The sequence below is a fragment of the Pezoporus wallicus genome, unplaced genomic scaffold (assembly GCF_028554395.1).
Source record: "Pezoporus wallicus isolate ANWC-B61680 ecotype Strahan unplaced genomic scaffold, APGP_CSIRO_Pwel_v1 contig_3812, whole genome shotgun sequence".
Lineage (NCBI taxonomy): Eukaryota > Metazoa > Chordata > Aves > Psittaciformes > Psittacidae > Pezoporus > Pezoporus wallicus.
In genome coordinates, this window is record NW_026639618.1 from 3,014,577 (window position 1) to 3,038,128 (window position 23,552).

The following is a 23,552-nucleotide window of genomic DNA, read 5'->3' on the forward strand; positions in this document are numbered from 1 at the left end:
AACTGCCAGCTTCTCTCCCTTTCTCTTGCCTTCCCCCCTTTTTAATTTAAATTGTTTCTTTTCTACATGTACTGCTGTGTTCCCCCACTGTGAATCTTCATTGAAATCACAGAAGTTAGTTCAGTTTGTGGTAGGTGCTCTGTAATGGCAAACACCAGCAGGTTTTATTGCTTTTCTATGCATTACTTAGTTTTCACTATAATAAAACAAACGGAAAGAGGGCCTTCTGAGGCATTATAAATTCTATTTTTATTATTATTATTATCATGCCTTTTTTAATAGAAGTTTTGCACATATCTGATATGTATTTTCTTTCCCTCTTTTATTTTATGAACTATAGTTCAGATTTTTGAAAAGTAAAACATCTGTAAAATAGTGGTGTTAGGGGGTTATGTGACACACAAACATGCTGATGTGAAGTCAGCTCACATCCTAGCTGGTCTTCTCTGTGTCTTCATCCATTTATCTCAATAAAGCAGTTATGCCACACGTTATGTATTTCTGATGTACTTAAAATGCTATACATGCACATGTGCCTAAACCCTGTCCATTTATATAAGCAGCTGAATGGATTCTAACGGTAAACATAATACTGAGCATCAGTGTGGTAGCAGAAAGTGTTCTGCTGTTCACATATTTAAGTTTACCCTTGATAATCTGTGAGTATCAGAGCTGGCTTTAGATGCTACTTAAATATTTCGGTTCATGTATTTTTTGTCTGCCTTTTTGATTATTTTTGGTTTTGAGTCATATGCCTGAACAGCATGCTTAATTTATTTATTTATTTTTTAAACCTTGTTTCCTTTTGGCTCTACATCTACAGTTTCACCATGTCTGTTAGCTAAAAGTTTTTTATGTCCCAATATTATTCCTTTGCAGGCATGTATTTGAAAAAGTATTAGAATTTGCAAAAGTGGTTCTTTCCAAGTTTTCTCTCTTCAGGAACATATACTTACACTTCATGCTCATTCAATATTTCTTGACATGATTATTTGAGAGCTGTTGAGTTAAACTTGAAGTTAATGAATCACATTGCACTTGAGTTTACTTGTATTTAAACCTCACTAAAATGTGCTTACTCAAATCAATCCCCAGAAGGTTTATTTGCCTTCATTTTCCACTAAGTCTGCTACTGCTCATTTTCCATTATACCTCTGAGGAATCAGGTACTCTTCGTGTTCATTGCGAAGCTTAGTTTTTCCTTAAAAGTGTCTGGTATTCTGTTGAGCTAAAAGTTGCCAACACTTGTAATTTAGATAAAAATCAACCTGAGTGTTTGGGGAAATTTTGTGTGTTGGATCATTTAGGCTAGAGATTGTTTTCTTGCTTGCTACAAAATAATTAATTTTTAATTTTTTTTTTTCCTTCAAAATGAAAGAGGCTTCTCACAGAAGGTCCTGGTTTGGTTTTAATTTTGCTAAAAGATGTGTTAAATCTGCATCTTCTCATTTTTGCAGGTATTAGAATTTTTCATGTAATCCGTATTTGTCAGAAAAGACTAACAAGAAAGTATTTGGTCAGTGCTAGTAGTAATTAAAAATGCTATGCTGAAAAATGCTCTAAACTCTTAGAACCGATAGGGTAGTTGATACATTAAGCAACTGCAAAACAGAAAAAGAAAATAGACTCAAATGAACTATAAACTTTGAAAATAGCGTAGAGAATTTTTTCTGATAAATTATTTAGAAAATTTAAATGACAGAGGTTCTTATTTGAAATTAGTTTCAAGTTAATTTCAAATTATTAATCCTTTGTCTGTAAACATAAATGAGGTAGAGGGATAAAGGGCCAAGGCATACTTGGGGCTCCTGCCTCCCCAGCGCTAGGGTTGCGCAGGGCTATTGGAGCTGTCTCCTGCACTGTCAGGCAGCAGAAGCTGGAGCAGGGTCTTAGATGTGCAGATTATGGAAATATGGAGCCTTTGGGACACTCACAGAGAAGCCAGCCAAGGGCAAAAAGTGTAAATTGAGGCCTATCAGCTCCCTGGTTATGGGCAGAACAGGAGCCTTCGTTCATTGAACAATAGCAGCAGCTGCGAGGACCTTTTCCATCCTCCTGACACCTTAATTCACTGCTCTGAACTTGTTTGCTCTTGCCAAAGGCTTTTGCTCTCCTTTCATCTCAGCCTTGCTCTCCCCTCTGCCCATTCTATCCTTTCTGACCCTCTGCTGAATTTTCTTGCTTGCTTTGCTCATTGTGGTCTGAATATTTTCTGCTCTCCACAAGCCTGAGAGCAGCACCCATCCAAAAGTAAACTTTCTTATAAGCCAGTTTCTTCATGAGAAATACTAGTAATTATATTCATAATGAAATTCAAAACATACAAAAAATGGAAGTGATACAACAGCTCTACCTTCATCCAGAATATTTTCTATGCCCGAGAGTTTAGGAATGTCTTGAGGTAATTAAAAAAAAAAAAATTACTTGTTTTGTAGCGGTGTTTTGTAATACCTCAGTCTAGTTAGAATTATGTCAGCAAGACTTAATTAACAACTGGCTGGTGTCAGGAGTATCTCAGCCTATTAGAAAGCTCAAGTAAAGACCATTAAATTAATCACCCCCACCCCCAATCTAATCTCTCCAACTTCAAGATTTTGCAAGGGAAAATCCTTGTATGGTGTAGCACCCAATTCAAGAACATTTCAGTACAAATAAATAATGATAGGATTTTATTAAGTTGTCAGAATGTAACAGTTCAGCAAAGGTTTGGCCTGAATTCCTTGACATTTAATCTTGGGATTGGGCCATAAATGTTTTAATATCTACGAATAATTAGGTCTTTGATTTATTTTGTAGGGAAAATAGTAATGCTGAGTGACATCAATAAATGGGATGACATTGCCATCTCAATGCCACATTGAAGATAATGCCAGTTTATGGCTTCAACCTGCTGTTGAGTGGTGTATAAGCATGATCACGAAAGGGCAATGTTTCCTTTTTCATTTACATCACTTTCTTCCGTGCTGAGATTTTCCTCAAACGTCTGTCCTTTGATCAGCTGTATACAGATACACTGTATCACACCTGGTTAATTCTGAGTTTCAGATGGTATAACTGTGGTTTAGCTGTGAAGTGTAACTTCCAGGTAATGCATGGGAGTGCTTATTTTGCACTTTGCAGACTGGAATTTTTAAAGTTTTGTTGCTTACCGTTGAGGAGCTTAGTGCACAAATCTAGATGTAACTTGGGCATTTAGAAACATGGGGTAGGTTTAAATTCTAGTGTAAAAAGTAATCAAACATGCCAGCTTGTTTCCTTGATGCTATCAGGGTGTGGTGAAAACATTCAGAGATTAAAACATTTTCTTTTTATTCCGTGTTCTGGGAAATAAAAAATTTCCAGCTTTTAGAAGTTCTCTAATAGCTGATGATAGTTATTATTTTATTATTTGAAGCTGTGACTTACATTGGCTAGTTCCAAGCCTTAGCTTACTTTTCAGAGCTTCTGGATAGAATAATATGCAAGACAAACCCATGTGAAATATGAAGATTTATAGTGTTGATGGCAGAGATTACTTTTTAATGCATACTAGGAAAGTATATGTCCTGAAAACAATGCCTGTTGGACTATCTACCTAAATCAGTCCTCATCTTTTCCACATCACAGTGCCTGTCACAATCTCACAGAAAAATGAAGGAATGCTTGTATAACTTTCTTTGAATCTATTATAAATAAATTAAATGAACAAGCCTTTAATGTAATAAAGGTGATTTTAGTTGGGCTTCAGCCATATAGTTACAACTGTATCTAATATTTGGCATTTATTTGTGGCCTCAGAAGTGTGGCATCACTCCTGTGGTGTACACTGCTCCTGATGAAAAACATTTAGCCAGAGTGGAAGGAGAGGGTAGAAAGTCAAGTTAGTCAGAAAAAGATCAGCTGCTTAGAGGTGTGATATCTGTAGATGAGAGCCAAGTTAAGAAAGAGGGTTAGCTATTGAAACAGTCAGGTTAAACAAGAGACACTTAGGGCTAAGTAGCCTCCCAAAGGATTGATAAACTTTCACATGTGGAGTGTGTGCGGTTGAGCCATTAGTCCCAAATGGTGTCTTGTTTAACTTGGCTTTCAAGATAACTAGACCCTGTCTAACTTGGACTTTCCTGATGGTATCCCACCTTTACAGGGCTGACCCTCTTTATAACTTGGTTTTTGTATTTATAAAATGGTTTTGATCAGATAGCACTCTCTTTTTTTTTTTTTTTTTGGTTCAGAAGAGAATTAAGCTTAGTTTAGAAAAGAATTAAGTTGCAAGAGAGAATATATCAGTGTTGCATCGAGAGACAAGCTGATTTTAATAAAAAACAATTGTAGAATGAAGAAAAAGGAACACAGCCAGAACAGGATCTTAACCCACAGCTTGCTCTCCCCCAAGTACATTTTGTTGCCATAAGGCTATGTGGAGAATAGCTGACTCTATTTTTTTGTATAACTGAACGAGTCCATCTAGTCCCTTAAAATGAATGTGAATGCGGAAAATGACAAAAAGAAAACTGATATTGCACAAGGGCTAAAAAGCTTGAATCTGAATGTGTACTCATGTCTGCTCTCTGACAAAGCTGCAAGAAACTCAGACAATGTAAATAACATATGTTTTGTTTTTCCAGCAAAAGGAAAAAAGGAAGACAAGAGGGTTTAATAAGTTTGGCAAGTTGTCCCTTCTAAACCATCATACTCTAAAAGGGGACATTTTGTATATCATTCCAGTTCTACAGATGCACCAAGGGCCAAATCCTGCTCTTACTGAAGTCAATGGGAGTTTTGCCATCGGCTTCACTGAGACTAAGATTTGGTCTCAAAAGAATTAATTCTAACAATTGGAGTTGTCAGGGCAGTAACAGATTTCTCATACAAGTTTTGTCCTGTGTGGATAGCAAAAGGCTCGTATTTTAGCTTGGCTAGAGATGCTGTTGTGATTCTGAATGCCTGGGGTGTGGATGTGTGAGTGTGCCTGTAGGGAGAAGCCTTTGCAGGCTTTTATGTATATTTTGAAGGGCAGGGACGGTACTTTAGGTTGGTACGGTGCCGGGCGCAGTGGCACCCAGAGCATGATGGAGGGCTCTGACCGCTCCTGTGCTATAAACAACTATTCATAATGGCATTACAGAGCTCATAAACAGTGTTCTGTTCCTATGATAGATACAGTAAACGGGTAACATGTTGTTCTCATGTGGAAACATATGCTTTACATAATTTAGTAATGCAGTATTTTGTATAGGCTTTTGGAATATAAAAACAGGAAGGCACATTATTCCACACTACTCCACTAAGCATTTCTGTATTTGACAGGAAAACACAGTTTGTAGCGACAGAGCCAGCTATTCTGTTTTTTCTTTAGAGCAGCATGTTTTTTTAAAGTTGTGTTAAAATGTCCATGGAGAACAAATCAGTACTGTCTCTTGTGTACAGCCTTCTATCCTTTGGTGTATTCTTATACATAAGTAAGTTAAACAGAGCTCCATTAGAAATCATCTTTGTCAACCAAAAGTATATGAAAGTGGTGGAAAGCAAAAGACTTTCTTAAAACATTTTAACTTTCTAGCATAGGTCTGTATCACATGAAGTGTTATTTTTTTTTATGCAAAGATGACTGTCCTCTTCTAACTATTTGATTTTGGTTTAAAAAAAGTGTGTTACTTCAGTGTTTCTACCACAATAGAAAGTGAAAAGTGTAAAGGAAAAAACACAAAATCCCAGTGAAAATTATGTGAAGTTTGGAATAATGCAGTGGAGTGTGAATGAATGGTAGGAGGCCATTGCAAGTTGTGTGTGTGTGAAAAACAGCAGCATTTTCCCCATTTTGTGTGAGACATCAAAGTAAACCTGCTTACTTTATTTAAAGGGAATCATAATCTAAGTTTGATTTATTTTCTCCATCTTGGTAGGTAAAACCACAGTGAGAGGCAAGGCCAAGGGGAGACTCTCATGTTAATACACTTCTTGTTTTCTTCCAGGAGAGTACACAACTGCTACAAATGTCGTCAGTGCAGCTTCACAGCTGTTGACACTCAGTCACTACTAGAGCACTTCAACACTGTGCACTGTCAGGAGATGGACGTCACTACAGCCAATGGGGAGGACAGTCATGGTGTTTCGTCTATCAAGGAGGAGCCAAAAATTGACCTCAAGGTCTACAGTCTGATTAATCCGGACCCCAAAATGGGGGAGCCTGTATCTGACAGCATAGTGAAGAGGGAAAAAATAGAAGATAAAGAAGTGCTCAAAGAGAAAGGTTGGACTGACAGTCCTAGCGATGATCTTCGCAACGTGACCTGGAGAGGAACAGACGTTTTGAGGGGGAGCCCATCATACACACAGACCAGTCTAGGCTTACTGACCCCAGTGTCCGTTGGCCAAGAGCAGCCAAAGCCTTTAAGGGATAGTCCAAACGTAGAAGCTGCCCATCTTGCACGGCCCATTTACGGCTTGGCAGTGGAGAGCAAGGGCTTCATGCAGGGCTTGCCAGCTGGAGCATCGGAGAAAGCTGGGCAGCTCACCCAGCCCTTCTCTGGATCTGGGGACACCAAGGCAAAGGACGAATCCCAGTCCTTATTGCGGGTAGGAAGTTCTCTTTCTTTTCTTCTTCTTGATTTTAATGTTTATGTATGTTCTGTTTAATTAGGCATGCAAATGATTTTTTCAGTTCCAGAGTATGTGGTTGGGTTTTTTTTTTCATGCATAGAGGAAATAAAAAATCAAGGAAAAGACTGAAAGATTTAAACTTGTAGAGCTGAACTGCAAGCAAGTGTGCCAAGGTGTTTGCATAAAACAATGTATGTATTGATGCAGTATTTGTGCTTCTGCTTTTGCTATTTAGGTCTGATCGAATTTTGTTTAATCGTTCCTGCTAACTGTGCAGGTTGATGATGCGTGTGAAGAAGTAAGGTTTAGAACCCCAGAAGGCTGCACATCTGTTACACTAAAACAACTAATCACCTCTTAAATTTTGTGGTGGTGTGACAGTTCACACTTAAGCAAGTTTTCACATTATTAAATATCTAAGAATATGAAACCTGAGTTAAATACTGATAAAAGGTAGCCCCTTTTTTTTTGGTAAAGCAGCATATTTATGTACCAATTTTGACACTTGTCGGGTTGCCTTGGAAGCAAAAGAAGAAGAAAAAATGAGAAAAGGAAGGAACTTGGGTGATAAAGAGAATATTTGTCACACCAAATAATTCCTATTCTGTCTTTTTTTAAAACAATAGGACCTATGCATAAGGAACTTCCCCTTCCATCAAGGTATGCTTTTCCCACTGTAGAGAAATCTGAGGTTAGAAAAGCTCCAAAATTTTGAGGAGCTGAACAGGGAGACAAATAAGTGCCTTTCTCCTGGAGAATTTTCTCTGTGTATTTTCAGGGGCTACTCCCTATCTGAACTTCTAGAAACTTGCTACAGGCATGGTCAGTCCGCCTACTAGCCTCACTAGAATGGAAGTGTTTATCATCTGTTTTTCTTTGCTGTAAGAGTTTCCATTACTGTAAGAGTGAACTACATGTAAGAAGAATACAAAAGGCGAGATAAATGTTTTATTCCATGGTCTGCTAAGATTATACATAGGTACATACATAGACCTATACATAGGTCTCTGTATACATACGTAAATCTTACAGTCTCTTTTTGAATTAAGTCAGTGGTCTTAAAAATATTGCAGTTATTCTAATTATAAAATAATGTGTATGTCATTTAAAGCCTGCATGCAGTTCAGGGGACCACAGTCTTTTGTAACTTCCAGGTCATGAATAGTTATTGTTGTCCTAATTCAAGTCTATGAGAAGCAGTTATGGTACAACAGGTTCCCTGTTACAAACCTGGATCTGTGCACACTGTGAATGGCAGGATTTTGTTTCTGTCCTCCATTTGGAAATAGGTATAAATATATATACATATATCCGAATAGCAGTGGAATTCATGCTGTATATATGATGCTAATTACAACCAACTTCAGTTCTGGTAGTGCTTCTTAGCAGTGCACAGACATATTGGCCATTTATATTATGGATTATCAGAATTCAGATTTTATTTTTTACTACTAAAGAATGAAAAAGAACAACTAAACAAAAATTTGCAGAGGGATGTGGTAGTATGTGGATTCAGCTTTATGAAGGTCTAAATTCGGTTGGTAGCTGGAGCCTAAAATCTCAGTGAATAGTAAAATAAGGCCATTGTATTATTAGTTATAACCATTGGTGTATACAGGGCACTTTTAAAAAGTCTTTATACAAAAATCTTTGTACAAAATACATATATATATTTTCAAACCAGTATTTTTATCATTTTGGAAATACTTTGATCACTTTTGGATATTCAGAAATATGAAGTATCTGAAATTTCAGTGGTTTTCTGAAGGAGGGGTGAGGGGGACAAAGGTCTTATTTTTGTTTATTAATAGTGTATACACATTAGTTCCTTGCATTTTAAAATACGTACAACCCAACTTTTGTAAGATTTATAAAAGGATTTATTAGTGGATTAGGTCTATACTGAGTGGTAAAACCTTCCTCTTCAAAGAGAAATTCTTTTCTGTACACTTTTAGCTGCCTGCTTTTTGAACTCCTTTGTGCCAGGGACTTGTTTGTCTGGGTATTTCTTTAGTTATAATATTTTTATTTTTACTTTTCTTCTTTGAAAATTGGGCAAGTGGCCTTTGTCAGTTTGAAATACTTAAAAAAAAAGATGGAGGGGGAAAGAGGTTAACTTACTTCATCTGGAGAAGAGAGTCATTAATCATATATATTCCATCGCTATTGATGGATAGAGAAAAACAGAATTCAAACTTCTTAAAGGTAAGGGGTGATCTGAACGATAGGAAATGTAGGAGTGTGTTTTTGTAGGTGATATTAATTCCCTATTCCCTGGATCTGTAAAAAAGATCATAGAAACCTAACTCTTAAATTTTGTTCTTGATTTAGTTTTTGGGAGACAGTTACGAGATGCAGTACTGAAGCCAGAAAATAAGAAGACAAAGTGATGGTCAGCTTGACCTCTGGGAGCTTAGTGTTGTTATTTTCTGGCATACATATATGTTATACGTATGCCTAAAGCTCACTTGGCTCAGGCACAATTAGGAATGTTTCAGAAAAGAACATCCATTCTGAAAAAAGCTCATTCTTGTAATCTTCAGAAATAATAAAAAAAAAAATACTCCGTATTGTTAAGCAATGTCTCATGGTTTTGGTGAAATGTATTTTCTAATGTGAAGTAGCTAGCAGAAATAGCTAAATAGCTAATGTTGTGCTAAAAGTTGGTCCTTTCTAAAAGCCAAGCGTTAAATCAATACATACTTCTGGTATCGTATAATGAATGCTCATGCAAAATACTGTATCCCAGGACGACTGGTGACTAGGAAACAAAACCTGTAATAAAAATCACTGTGGATACCTACATTTTTTTTCCCCCAAAGATTGACACAGAGGAAGCCAAAAATTTGGAATTACTCAGAGAATAAACACTGAGGAATGGACTGAAAAAAAAAATCTAATACATCCCTTTGGTTGTACTGCCTGTTTAGTATTTATAAAGTGGTTCTGCTTATTACAAATAATTCGTAATGATTTGACAGTAGCAGTAATACCATGTGCTTTTCATTTTTCAATTCTCTCATGATGGGGGGAAGGGAAAAGGGAGATCATGTTTTCACTTTTTTCATATAGATAGAGGTTAATACTGTTAAGTGGCTTTTCTATATACCGAGTTTATAAGTGATTAACATTTTAATAAAATATCAAAGACAATATAGGTCAACTAGGGAAGAGGTGAATATCTACAGTTGCCCACAGAAATCCCTAATGCCTACAGGGTAACTGTAAACTTTTAGAAATGGCTTGGAGTGTTTTTCAGCTTTGCATGTTGTGTAAACCGTTTATATGCTGCTTTCTTGCATTCCTTCAATGTATGATGGACGTGTTACCTCCCCAGACTGTGTGTTACAGTAGATTATTTGTGGGAGTCATTAGGGTAGGATTTCTTTGGTTTTTAGCAGCTAAAAGACCAAATTGCTTGTGACCTTCCGGGAGCTGGGGATGGTGCAGTGGCGATAGCTTGAACTCTGCATGTGTGCAAGAATACATATACAGTGGCACACCTTTTTCCCTGAGAGTGCTTGCAAGCTGTGTGTATGTAACAAAATCTTTCTCAGGGGCTTGGTACACTTTTTTGAGTATCTTTAATTTATTTTTCTTATTAAAATGTTTCCAGCAGCTGTACTTCCAGTGAATTGGTATGTTTTGCAAATGGGAATTACAAAAAATGTACCTCAGCGTGGTACAATGTAGACATTATTTCTGCTCTTCCTGAGAGTAGCTGATTTGATAGTTTAAAGATTTGTTGATACGGGAAGGTCTATTGAGATGCAAAAATGTTCCTTTTTTTTGGTAGCACATTGGCAGCCAGCAGACTCCAGGCCAGGCAGATTGTTTAATGCTTTGACAACGCAGATCTTGGACAGCAGGAACTTTTTGCTAAACTGCTTTTAAATGAAGTGTCCTGTTTTGGTATGTGTGGCCACTGCAGAACAAAGTTTTCCACAAAATTAGGAATTGCAGCCTGAGCCTTCACACCTATACACAGACCTAGTTAGCCCACCTAAAGGTCTTGGTTAGCACTGCTCCCTCACATTGTGGTTTAGCCGATGCAGATGCAGAATAGCATAGATAGGTGTGCCTACAGTGCCTCATAGACCTGAAAGCAACAGGGAGATGCATATGTATTAATCATAATTCATGATTATGGGGGTATTCCTGTAATGTCAGAGGGAGAGAGATTGTTAAATTATTGCAGAGATACTGGTGATTTTTATCAAAGGCAGACTCCATGCTGTAACATTAAATATCTAACTGAAGTTATGTTAGCCTTTGCGGTGGGCTTTTTATATAGGGCAAGGGATAAAATCAGCTCTTCGCTTAAATCAAGCTTATTTTGCACCATAATGATCAGACTGTTTCCACACTACAGGAAATCACAGCATTTCAAGAAAGTTTCCATTTTCTTTAAGAAGAGGAGAAAAAAAGTCTGTGATAGTTCCCCTTCTGATATTTCATATACTGTTCTGTCTAGAGCTGGTTATTTAGCTTTAAATTTGGGGAGGCAGGAGAATGCAAAGCAGGGAGAAGGGAAATAGCTTTTTCTGACTTCCTATGTGGCCAATTGACAGAGTTAATTTTAAAATAACTGATTGGTACTTATGTAGTAAATTTACATATAATTGTTTTAATATCAGTGTAGTAAATATCAGGCACAATCCCTAGTGATGAAACACTGTTTCTCCTATTATAAAGTACTGATTCCAGTTATCCACCAAGTTAGATGCCAGATAGCTGCAATACAGTGGAAATGCCGAACTGGCCTTTGTGATTTACAAAAGACTTCTCTAAACATTCAGTTCTTGGCCAGAAGGCGTCCTTGGAGGTAAAACCTGCCTCTCTGATGTTACTAGAAGTATTGCTGCTGCCTTTAGCAGGAGCATAAGGAACACCATTTGGAAGGATCGAGCACACAGAGCAGGATCTTGGTTTAAATGTTGTTTCTTGGCATTCAGTACAGAGTAATGGTTGGAAGTTTCTGTGTGCTTTGGCATTGTGTTCCACGTCCAACCACCTTTTCATAGCAACATCTTAATGCTATATCTATAGAATAAAATTTAATGCATATAATCGTATGTATAATATACATCTTACATGTAAGTTGGTGGAGGTCTTGGATGCTGCGTCTCATCCCTCAGCCACTTCGGGGAAAAAAAAAACACAGCCTGTTAAACAAGAAACATCTGAAATAGTTTCTCTGTAGCTGCATCTCATTTTTTTCCCATTTCCTCTGACTCTGTTAGAGATCTTTCAGGAAGTATTTATAGTCAAAGCCATTCATTGCCATACGGGTCCTCTAATTAGCTGAGGGGAACTCAGCAGGCACTGTGTCTTACTAATGCGCAGAGCTCTGTCAGGTCAGAGAGCTGCCAAAGTCTCGTTTTTCTTTAGAAGCACCTGTTTCCACAAGTCTCTGCCTGGGGAGGCAGAGGGCTGCTTTTTTTTTTTTTTTTTTTAAATATAACTACATCCTGGAAAACGCCAGAATCCTCTGACAAGGAAAATGAGAAAATAAAGTTAGGGTTTGAAGAGAAATGGTTTTGAAGTGTCGCGTTTCCTGGGCAAAACCGAGGCGGGTGAAATCCCAGTGCTGGTGAAGGGCTCATGAAGAAGCTAAAATAACTTTCTGAAGGTTTCAAGTAGCTTAGAAACAAACATGTACTTGGCTGCTTTTAGTAACTACTGGAACCAAACCCACAAGAAATTGAATGTTTTGCATTACTCATCCTGACAGAGTGATCAGATAGGACTAGAAAGTAACTTTTAGAAAAATGTTAACCTGCCCCAATTAAAGGCATGTTTCTGGTTTTTGTGTGGGGTGTGTCTGTCATGTGGAGAGACAGCCCCACCTCGTGCATGTTTACCCACCAGTCAGCCCATAGTTTTTATTTATTTCTTGGCTTTTTTTTCCTTTCTCCCTTTTACGAAATGTGGTTTAGAAGAGAATTAAGTGATAAAATCATTATTTGGGTGGGGTGTGGTAAGAATGCGAAAGGGCATCAGCTACGTCAAAATCCTTGATGAAAAGGTGAATCAGTATGTGGAACAAAGGGCTGGGGAGATCAGCATGAGCCCCCAGGCCGCTGTGTAAGCAGCAGGGTTTATTGAAGTTGCTATGATCAATAACAATGATTCAAGCAGAGAGAACTGAGATAATTCTTGATTTAAAACAAGCTGCTTCTTTTGCATTGGAGAGATGGTAATGAAGATGAGAACAAAAGAGTGCTTTTTTGTATTGAAGCGAGTGGCCAAAACAGATCGACAATCTGTGTCAGATGCAATTAACTTGATTTTGTATTACTCTTCTTAGTTGGATAGGAGAACCTCTCTTGCTCTCTCTGGTTTGGTATTTGGTGTCCTAGTGTTGGTGACACTGTTGTCACCTGGATGCTGTGTGCCTGCGTCAGGGCTTGGCTTTGCTGGGTGAGCATCACCTGAGTGCTTGAGGCAGCTGCTCCTGCCATTGCTGCCACAAGGATTTGTGGTTATTGAACTCGGCATGAGGGTGGGAGATCCTCTGCACCTGGCTGCAGCTCTCCCTGTAGCCAACACCACCGCAGGCTGGGAGAGGGGCTGGGCACAGAGGGGCCCCAGCACTGACCCCCAGCCTGGACAGGAGACCTCGGTGAGGGGCACAGCAAGCTGGAACCTCCCTCTCCCTCTGGTGAGATTTGGACGTCTGCCTCCCGCCTCAGCCCTTCTGCACTACCGAGACACTCTTGTTGACACTAACAGCTCAGTTCTGCAACCCTTATTCATACCCCTTTGCTCCAAACTGGACATGTAGAGTGAGGAAATGTTGCCATTCTTGGTAAGCAGCTTTTTATTTTTTATTTTTATTTTTTAATACTGTCTTCAAATACATTCCAGAATTTTTATTTTATTATTTTAAATTGTGCTCACAAGGGATGCAGCTCAGTTAAAGCAGTGTCAGGGTATAGAGCACAGCTGTGGGCACTGCAAAGGCACACAGTGCAGGAGCAGCTCCCTCCAGTCTAAACAATTCTGAGAACTGTCAATGGGAAGCCTTGTTTAAACTGGGATGTAAGTAAATGCAGCTTCTCGCATGATGACTAATTTCAGTAATTAATTGAGCTTTCCCAAAGTTTCAAAAGCTGTGTGCAACTATAACCATTATACGCCCTTTTATTGTTCTGTATTGCTAGTAGTATATAACATTAGATTATATCCCTGAAGTGAAATGGAAGCTTCAATTCCACTTAGAAACTAAGGCTAATCTTTGCCTAACTGTATCCAATGGGAAACACACATTCATGTCTGAGGGCAGAACTTGCTGCTAACTTGTAGATTTTCAATGGAAAATTAAATTTCATAGATGAATGCAGGCAAGGATTGTACATAATTCTGTTTTTGCCTGAAGTACTATAGTGCCGAACAGAGAAAACGTATGTGAAGATACCTCTAACATCTGGAAGTGCAGAGTTGCTTTCTGTATTGAATTTCAGACAACCCTCTACATGTATTTAGTAATTAAAAGACACAATAAATGCACTATTTTAAATGAGGGATATTATGATAGACAGCAAATAAATGTGTAATTTATTGGACTAAGAAGGGAGCATTGTAATTATAATTGATTTGAAGGAATCCAGATGCTGTTCACATCTGAACAAATTCAAAATGGTAAAGATTTAAAAACAGATTTATAAAAAAAAGTGCATACACATGTTCTGTGATTTTTTTCCATGGAGGTATCTATTGGTTAATACACCCAACTAAAAATGATATCTATGGAAAATAGTTGTTATGTGAACAGATGTGTGCTGAAACAGAAATACATGTATGTGAGATATGCAAAAGGTTTTCTGGAATGTCTTTTGTTACCTTAGCACCCTGTATAATATGCATGTCTTAATTTTAAGATCTCTAATGTAACACAATTGATTTAGTGAACTATTTCCTGCCTAATATAATTCATTTACTTCTTGTACCAAGTTCTGGTTTTAAAATGAAGCTCTATAATGGCTAAGTATAATGGTTCTGTTGATGTTTTTCTAAGCATTTTTCTAAGTATCATTATGTATAGTTTAGAAAATCTTACAATCTCTGTTGCAGTGATTTAATAATATACACATGTAATATAAATCTATAAATACGTGTCTTCCATATTGCGTGTTACACTATTTAGAGTTCAGATAAGATATATTTTGTACATAAAGATGGGAGGAGGAATAAGGATGTTTCCTCTTTTCCTCTGTGCACAGTATTAGATTTCTGAAACAAATGGCATAGTGGCAGCCTGGGCTATGCAGCACTTTGCAGGCAGCTTGCAAAGGGACTTTGAAATCTTTTCTGAATTTGTGTATCACCCTGCTGCCTGAGATTTGCAAATCTCAGGTTGGTGAGTCATATTTTGCCTAGTTGGATGGCTAATTTCCAATGATTTCTTGACTGCTTTAGGCCTTAGTCTCACAGGTCTATCTGTAAAATGGGAATAAGGGCAGTTTCTCAACTTGAAAGGTGGGAGCAAGGAGAGCTGCATTAAATTCTGTATTGTGCAACATTATCGTCATAACAGGAAGAGCTGGATCCATACACATCCTGAATCAATATTCCTGGTTAACTTCCCTGGGCATGTTGATGTAACTTTTTGCAAGAGGACCAGTGAAAACAGAAAAACTTAAGAAAAATATTATAATCTTAATTTTAACTTTGTTAACTTTGTTAAAATTTCTGTTCTTCCCTTCAGCCTGGAATTAAAAGGCAAACAAACAAAACAAAAAAAACAGGGAAAGCAGGAATTTTGGAGCGAGGCATTTGCATTTCTTCTTTGACTTTGACCTCATTTTGGTTTATGTGCCTCTGATGTGCATAGTGGCAAACTACACGTTTTCACTTATGGGAAGAAGTCTTTTAACGATGGCTTACGGTGCAGTCTTTAATCATGTGGGTTGCCTCCAGCACTTGCTTAGAGTAAAATTCCACCCTCTCCATTTTCAGACGGGTTGTACTGTTGGCTGTTTCTGCTTGCAAGACTGTGATTTGGAAATTGTGTTTAAATTTAAAAAAAAAAAAGGAAAAAGAGAAATAATCAGAACATTTGTTAAGGAATTTGTTATGAATGGGAACGAGGAGCAATGCAAACAAGCTTGGAATGAGTTTTAATTCACATGTTATTCTGGGAGCCTACAATTTCTGGTGAGAAAATGGCATATTTCAGGTCTATTTCCTCCAGTTTTTGGCATGAAGCAATGCATGTTTTGTTCAGTCAGATGTTCAAATGGGAATTTTGGATGCTTAGAACTAATTTTGGTAGATGGGGGGGCAAATTTATTATGATGCTACAAATAGAGTTTGATCACAGCTGCTTCACTGCAATTATAAAATTGGCTGTGAATCACTTAAACTATATTTACTGGATGCAAAAAAAATAAAGAAAATAAAAAAAGAATCTCATCTATACAAAACTCTGTCTTGTTTCCCTTAAAGTTCTCAGTGTCATCATTGATATACCCAGTATTTTGAATTTGACTTGATTGTGTTGACAGAGTATTTTCATGCTGCTCTCCTCCCCATGCACCAACACTGATAGTGTGCTCAAATGACTCTCCCATTCTTTCCTGAAGAAATTGTATCTTTTTGTGTTAGGGTGAATTTCTGAGCTTGTTCTGAAATTACAGTAAATCACACACAGACCTCTTTAGACTTACTAAAAAGATGTTAGAAACTTTGCTGGAAGTTGGGCACTTCAAAGCTCTTGCTACTCCAGTCTGTACATGACTAAAAGGCTGTAAGGCAGACACCGCAAGGTGAAAGCTTTCAAATCAAAGCAAGTCTTAATATCTCGCTATTATTTCGTTTAGAAGACACATGGAGAATAATATCTTTACATATTTATGATTTTATTTCTGATAGTAACTGCTTTAATGTTCATGGGGTTATGTTTTTGAGTTAAAAGAGAAAATGCTAAGTTATATTCCATATTTTTTTTGACATTTTGTGGCAGCTCCTCTCCCAGCCCAAAGTGGATATATTCCAGATCTGTTTAAAAGTTTGCTTAGTCAGCCTCTTTCTTGAGAAAAGCATTCTCTTCACAATTCAGTTAATGGACTCAGCTATGGTGATCATTTTGGCATTACTCCCTGCAGCTGATAAAGAAGCCAAACATCTGTAAAGTTCTCCATTGACAGTAGCATGGTATACCTGTTAGTATATTACTAAAATTCATTTATATTTGACTGAGGTATGCTAGAAACTTAAATATTTCCTTTTGTTTTAAATTCTCATAAACTCTACCTTATGCAGTGTTAGAGCGGTGGGGAGAGCTAGTGGAAAACGTGATTAAAATTTTGTAGGCTTCAAGGCTTTTAAACATCTTGGCACCTATATATGTTTGTGTGCATACATGTGTTTTACTGGTTTGTTTACTAATTTCAAATTAGTTTTAAAAATTAAATAAAATTAAAAAAAAATCTGTTTTTAAATTAAGAATGAAGAGGCTTTTCAACTGAACACAGAATTTTTGTAGTTATCTAGCCAAATGGTTTGTGGAACTAATAATAATTTTAAAAGCGAAGTCGTATGTTACAACTTTACTGATTTTTCCATTACAGAAAATTATGTTCTGCTTAGCAGAAGTTTTAAATCTGTGTGGATTTAAAAATAGATCTTTTAATGCCTTTAAGACTGTAAAGTTAATAATCACTTAATTGATTTGCCTTCACCTTCTAATAGCCAACTAAACGGTTGAAGCGTGGAGGTCTTTGCCATGGTCATCCATAACAACTGTCAGAAGAGCAGGTTTGATGTGGGAACTTCTAAAAAAATTAAGAGGATAGTTGATGTCTGTTAAATCTGGTGCCTCAGTTTCTTGGTATAATGTTCAGCTAAGTGGCTTCTTGTGTGACACTCAGTTTGACTCAAACCAACTGCTTATATCTCAGAAGAAGGATTTCATTTGGCTTCAATGCTCCGAGTTTGTATTGGGGTAGACCTCTAGACTGAACCTTTTCTGAAATGTATCATTTCAGTGAGTGAACAGACAGCCTGGGGTGAAGCTTTAATCATTGCTAAAGTTAATTGGAAGCTCTCTCAGTGATAGCCTCCTTAAGAAGTGAAGCATAAGCTATTTTGCACACCAGTCCCCCAGGTACATCACTGTTGTAAGGAAAGGACATATAAGTCACTGAATTGAGAAATATTTTATCTGTGCTGGTTTTCTAGGTCCTTTGCAAAGAAGTTAAATTTTGTAGCTTCTAGGGATATAAAAGGACTTCCATCTGGCTGTCCACAGTGAAGGGCTCCCAGCACCTGGAGGATTGAGGGGTGTGCCTGGTGCTCTGCCTGGCTGTGGATGCTTCTCAACCCCTGATGTCTGCTATTTTTATCGGTATAGATCTGCTTCTGTCTTTGCTTGGCCAGGTTGCAAGGAAGCTTCACTGTAACCTCTCTTTTCCTGTCTTCTTTAGCTTGGTTTGGCTCTCTCCCCCATCAATCTTCCACAGAACTCACAGTTTTCTATAGTAAAACTCATTGAGATGTTCCAAATTTGGAGCATTTTTTTGAAAGAAAAAAATGCCAAACCATTCATTCTGTTGTAAGAACTGTCTGGGCTCTCTGAGCCGCCTTTCCTAAAATATACATTGTCTGCTTCACTAAGGGAGGCTTCCTGATGGGGAGAGATTAAGCACAATTGTCTAAATCTTCTCAGCATCTGCACTTTGCCATGGTTGGAGCCTGGTTGCTGGTCTGCATGGGCTTTGCTCTGACAAGTTCTCTCTTGAATGCCTACTAGCATGAACATAAATGGCCCTAGTGATCTGATACCTTTCCTACCAAAAATATTCTCATGGCCTTACTTGCTTTCATCAGCCCCACTAAGTAAACCTCAGCTAGTGGAAGGAGACATGTTGGAGCAGAGCAGCAGAACAGAATGGATGAAACTACAAATTGTTAGTCTGTTAAACACAGATTATGTCCTTGGGTACAAATTCCATTAGCGACTGAGTGAGTCTGGATGGGTAATAGCTTGTGGAAGTATTTGTTATGACAAAACCAACTTTTCATTAATAGACAAAGTTATCCTGTTTTCCTCTGTAGTCTGGCCAACATCAAAATGTTTCAAACTAATTTCAGACTTGTAGAACACTGTCTATCAGATACAGACATATGGATTGAACTAGTAATTTGCTTGCCATCTGCTGATAAAGGAAGCAAGGCGTCTAAGTAGAAAATGAAGGAAATTTTCTTCCCTCCACTGGAATGTCATATGGTGCCTTTAGTTGTTTGTGTTGACATTTCTATTGATTCTTATGTAAAGTGTTACATCTCAGTGACCTGCATCTGCTTTCAATCTGATAATTATGATTATTTTTTTTGTTTACAAAATATCCATAATCATTTGAGCCTATAAATAATGTAGCTAGAAAATGACTCACTTGAAATCTGAAATAATAGATATCCATAGTTCTTATTGTGTGAAACAGGAAGCAGCATAATCCTTTGCTCAGAAAAGAAAAAAACCTGAAATGTTACTAACAAGAGTTAATTAAAATTTTATTTTCTTTTTGTAAAAATTTCCCCTTTCCTCCTGAAAGATAGGATAGAGGCCAGGAAAAACAATACAATTCCCAACATAAAAACAAACAAACTGCCAAAACTTTTTTGCTTAGGGGAAAATGGATACTTGAGCTTTCAGGTTTTTTCCCTTTAAGAGTCTTCTGTCACCTGCCCTAATGGTTGATGCAGGTCCAGAGTTTGCCCCCCAAATCTTTGCCAAACCTTAGCTCTGCTGGTAATATTTTTTTCATCCAGGGATGATTGACCTGAAGGGTCATATCATAGTGCACACATCATAGTGCTGGGAGCAATTCCTCTGCCACAGTGCGTTGCTCAGCTGCTTGCCTTCGGGAAGCTGCAGGGCATAAGAGTTGAAGATTTGCTTCCTGAAACTGTATAGACTTCTTATTTCAGCATATAGGCCCTGGTTATCTGTGAAAATAATAATAATCAATCCATAATGAAAGTTTAAATGTTTCTTTTAGTCAATGTCTTTTAGTTAATGCTTCTTATATGTTTGTCCTTTCATGAAGAGTGTCTCTATTTAAAAGTGATACAGCAAGAACAAAATGCAGTAACTTCTCAGCAGGCTTACTGCTTTCATAGGTAATAAATTACATTCTCACTTGCTTCTCAAATACATGAAACTTTGGTTAAATAATAATAATAAATACTAATTTCAGCCCTAGTTATTTTTTTTATATTGACAAATATTTTGTTTTTCATTGATTTCAGTGACTCATTTTGAACAGATAAAAATATTAACGAGCTGTGTTCTTAAACATGAGATATGTCTTCATAAAAATTGTGACTAAACTGTTGATTTTCTTTTAAATAAGACAAACTGATTTTTTTTTGCTGCAATTGGACTATTTACTTGCTAATGTAGGATATAAGGAATGTATGGAAGAATTTTATATGTGCTTGAAGTGAAAGTAACATGGAAAATTACTACTTTTCCAATATACTGTTTTCTCTTTTGTATCTTTGTTTTCCTGAAATTGATGTTCCTTGTTTGGAGACCTGCAGAGTCTGTAAACAATGCAGGTACCTGTTAACACATGCAGCCTTCTCTTTTCTGAGCGTGGTTATGTAAGGTTTAATTTGAAAAATGCTAAACAGTTACATAAATAACACGTTTTCCACAATGTACAGGTAATTGCCATTATTCAGAAAGCTACTGCAATGGTAACAGTATTTTAATGGGCATTTGTTGCAGATGTACACACCATTCTGTTTGAGTATGTTCACTTCAGCAACAGAGCCAAATTACTGCTAAGAAAATACTGCTTCACAATAACCAGGAGGGTATGACTTTGCCTACCAGAAACTGGTAAACTCGCTGTTGTGATGGGCATATTCACCTCAGGGTATTAAATATCTCCTCACAGGTTAATATTTGTAAGTCCATTATGTAGCTTGGTAAATTGCCTCAGAAGGAGATGAGGGGATGAATGATAGGGTAGGAGGAGCTAGACCCCTTCTCCCTTCTCTTAGGCTGTATGAGCTGGGACAAATGCAAATTTCTTTTGTGTTTCTATTGATGCATACTTTTATTATATAGTAGCTTTCAAGGTACACTGAGATTCATGAATATTAGCAAATTGCTTTGGGAACATTGGATATCAGGCAGTTCAGAAGCAGAAAAGTTTATAAAAAGTACCTAAAATATTCTATACCTAGTATTCACTTATCCATTGTCTATCAGTCAGAGCTGTTCTTTTGCAGATAGAATTGCCTTACTGTGATACTGTCACAATTCTGACATGAACAAATGATTTCAAAACCATTCATGTCAGGTCGAGATGATAACAGCAGACAGACCCAAGAACTAGGACTGCATAAACAATATATTCCTATCGCTGGACTAACAGAGGTCCATAGAAGCGTCAGCGTTGTTCTCACTGCTCCAATATTGCCAGTGTGGTATTCCCCTTTCCCCAGCACGAGAGAATTGACTGCAACTGTTTATTTTCAACACATGGTTGATATCTTTGTCTGTCTGTCTGTAGATCAGCTGTGCCTTGTTACGGACTTTACTCTTGAGCCCGGAGAATCTTGCTTAACCTTTCATCTCCCTGCCATGTAACTGGTTTGTTGGAAATAACTGAGAAAAAATGTAAACTTACTGAAATGACTAAGAAGTCTATAGTCAGTGTCAAAGGAGAGAGGGGATGAACTGAATCAAGGGTGTATGTAAGAGATTAGTCTGTGCCTTCTCAGATATATGTATAATATCTCTCTAGATGGAAAAAGAAAAACTTAACAGTTGTATTTGCCCTTTGTGAAATGTGAGAAAGGATATTTCAGCCTGACCAATTCCTCTTGGTCTTGAGGTTTCTCTTTGTGCTGTGCGGGGGAATGAGAGTGTGGTATTCCCAGCTCTGTATAATCCCAGAATATACCCATACGTTATGTAAAAAACCCACCTTGGTTATATATGTAGCATACACTATATGTTACTTAACTTGTGTAGTTCAGTTAAGAGGCTGTAGAAACACTGATGCTACTAACAGAAACATAGCAACAATGGGAAGGAAATTTGAGAGGTTTGTGCTTTCTCCATGATAGCCTTACCTTTGATTATCCTGTGCAGCATTGCTTAAATGAATCCTGGAGAGAAAATACTGTTTATTTTTGAAGATTTTAAAATATGAAGAAGTCGCAGCTCTCAGGTGAAGTTGCTGTGACCCTTCTGTAGATGTAAAAGCCATTTTCACATGGAGAAAAATGCTACTGGTTCTCTGGCCTACTTGCAGGCTATAGAGTGCCACTGATGTATCCAGGTGGTCTTTAGAATTTATATCCACCCACTCCATACAAGTTATTCCAATATCTCAACAGACATTACATGTATCATGTTTTTTGGGTAATGCCTATCAATGCCTCCACTGAACTGCTCTTGTGCTGCTGCTGTTGCTCTGTACTCCTATTAAACCAGGAAGGTTCCATCCAGAGATCAGCCAAGTTTTCAAAGAACTGACAGTGTACAGGAGAGAATTATCAAAAAAGGATGGACTTTCCTCAGGACTTTTTGAAATGGAGCTGTACTCATTATCTTGCTATTGTCAAAAGCACTTCAGCTGGTTTCTAGTCCTATCGCAGTTGTAAAATGAGAGTTGTTTTCAATAGCTGGCAGTACATGGTCAGACATTTTTGCCTACCATTTCTTCTTTCTGTTGAAGTAATGGCCAAAATGCTAAATATGCTTTATAACTGTATAGTCAAAATGCTAAATGCAAACTTATTGAAGAGCAGCATCTATTTTACCACCTGATACATTTTTTTTCTTTTTAGTAGAGACTTCTAGATATGAACGTTTGCTGGAAACATTAAATGATATCTCCAAAGGGAAACTTAAAATGACTGCCTTTTGTCCTCTGTTGGGATTTTCTAGAGAACTCTAACATAGCCAGCATAGCTATGTTAATCTCTTGTTAGTATGTGCAGAATGTCAACCTGCCTCACATCCTTTTCTAGGAGGAGCTCTTGAAAGTCTGAAATTACCCTCACTTAATAGCACTGGAAGCACAAATGGCTGAAATACACTGACAGTTGTGCCAGTTGAAAGCTGTACAAAAAAGAACGAATGTTTTTTGTTGAAATATTAATTATTAGACTGTATAAGACCAATGTTTGATTGTTTGATTTGATTTTGTAGATAGCAAGGAAAATGGATTACCTTTGTATTATTTTTCTGTGTGAAATCTATCTTTTACCAACAGTCCCATCATTTGATAACTTGAAGGGCTGTTTGGCATTATGACCACAAAAGGGGTAGATAGAACACATTAGGAGAGTTTATGAAGTTGTTGGGAAAAAGAGTATAATGATAGCAGCAGGAAAAAAAAAAAAGTAACAGCTTCAGAACAGATGGAGTCCTCTAAGGAAGCTGCCTGAACATGGCCTGGGAACTATAAATTGCATTTAGAAGACAGGGCTTTCATTGCAGATGGCAGGTTCTCTGTTAGGAGGTGAAAGCCAGTACACGGCTATAAGCATGTAGAGAACTGCAGTGAATATGCCTAACATCTTGTGTTTGGCATACATTGAAATTTAAGCTGGTATATGAATTCAAAAGGCTAATATAGAAGTTCAGAATATGAAATCTGCCGTAGTGTTCAAAATCCAGCAACTTGCTTTCAGGCATAGAAAATTTTAACTAAATATTAAGGCACAACAAATTTGTGGTCCTAAAACTGAAACAAAGCATTAACTTCAAATGTGATTTTCAATTGCTCTTATACTGAAATATGACAGAAAAGCCCTTTCTTTCTTCCCATGTCCCAGGCTGGTGTCATTCGAGAGTCACCAGGTCAAAAAGCAGTGGTTTCTCTCTGGACCTGTTACCCCACATTATTTTATTATCCCATTTGACCTGGACCTGATTTCAGGGGAATGAATGTGAGTTTTAGCTTTGACTGGAAGTCCTGTTCTAGGAAATGATACCTAGA

General features: G+C 37.4%; 1 protein-coding gene across 7 annotated transcripts in view; it reads left to right on the top strand.

The window, feature by feature from the left end:
• Positions 1 to 23,552, top strand: part of TRPS1 (transcriptional repressor GATA binding 1) — a 214,776-nt gene that overhangs the window by 57,249 nt on the left and 133,975 nt on the right. For all 7 annotated transcript variants that reach the window (XM_057415227.1, XM_057415223.1, XM_057415221.1 and 4 more), the window contains one exon: positions 5,952 to 6,555. In XM_057415227.1, the coding sequence (XP_057271210.1) occupies positions 5,952 to 6,555 (604 nt within the window). The remainder of the gene's footprint in view (positions 1 to 5,951; positions 6,556 to 23,552) is intronic.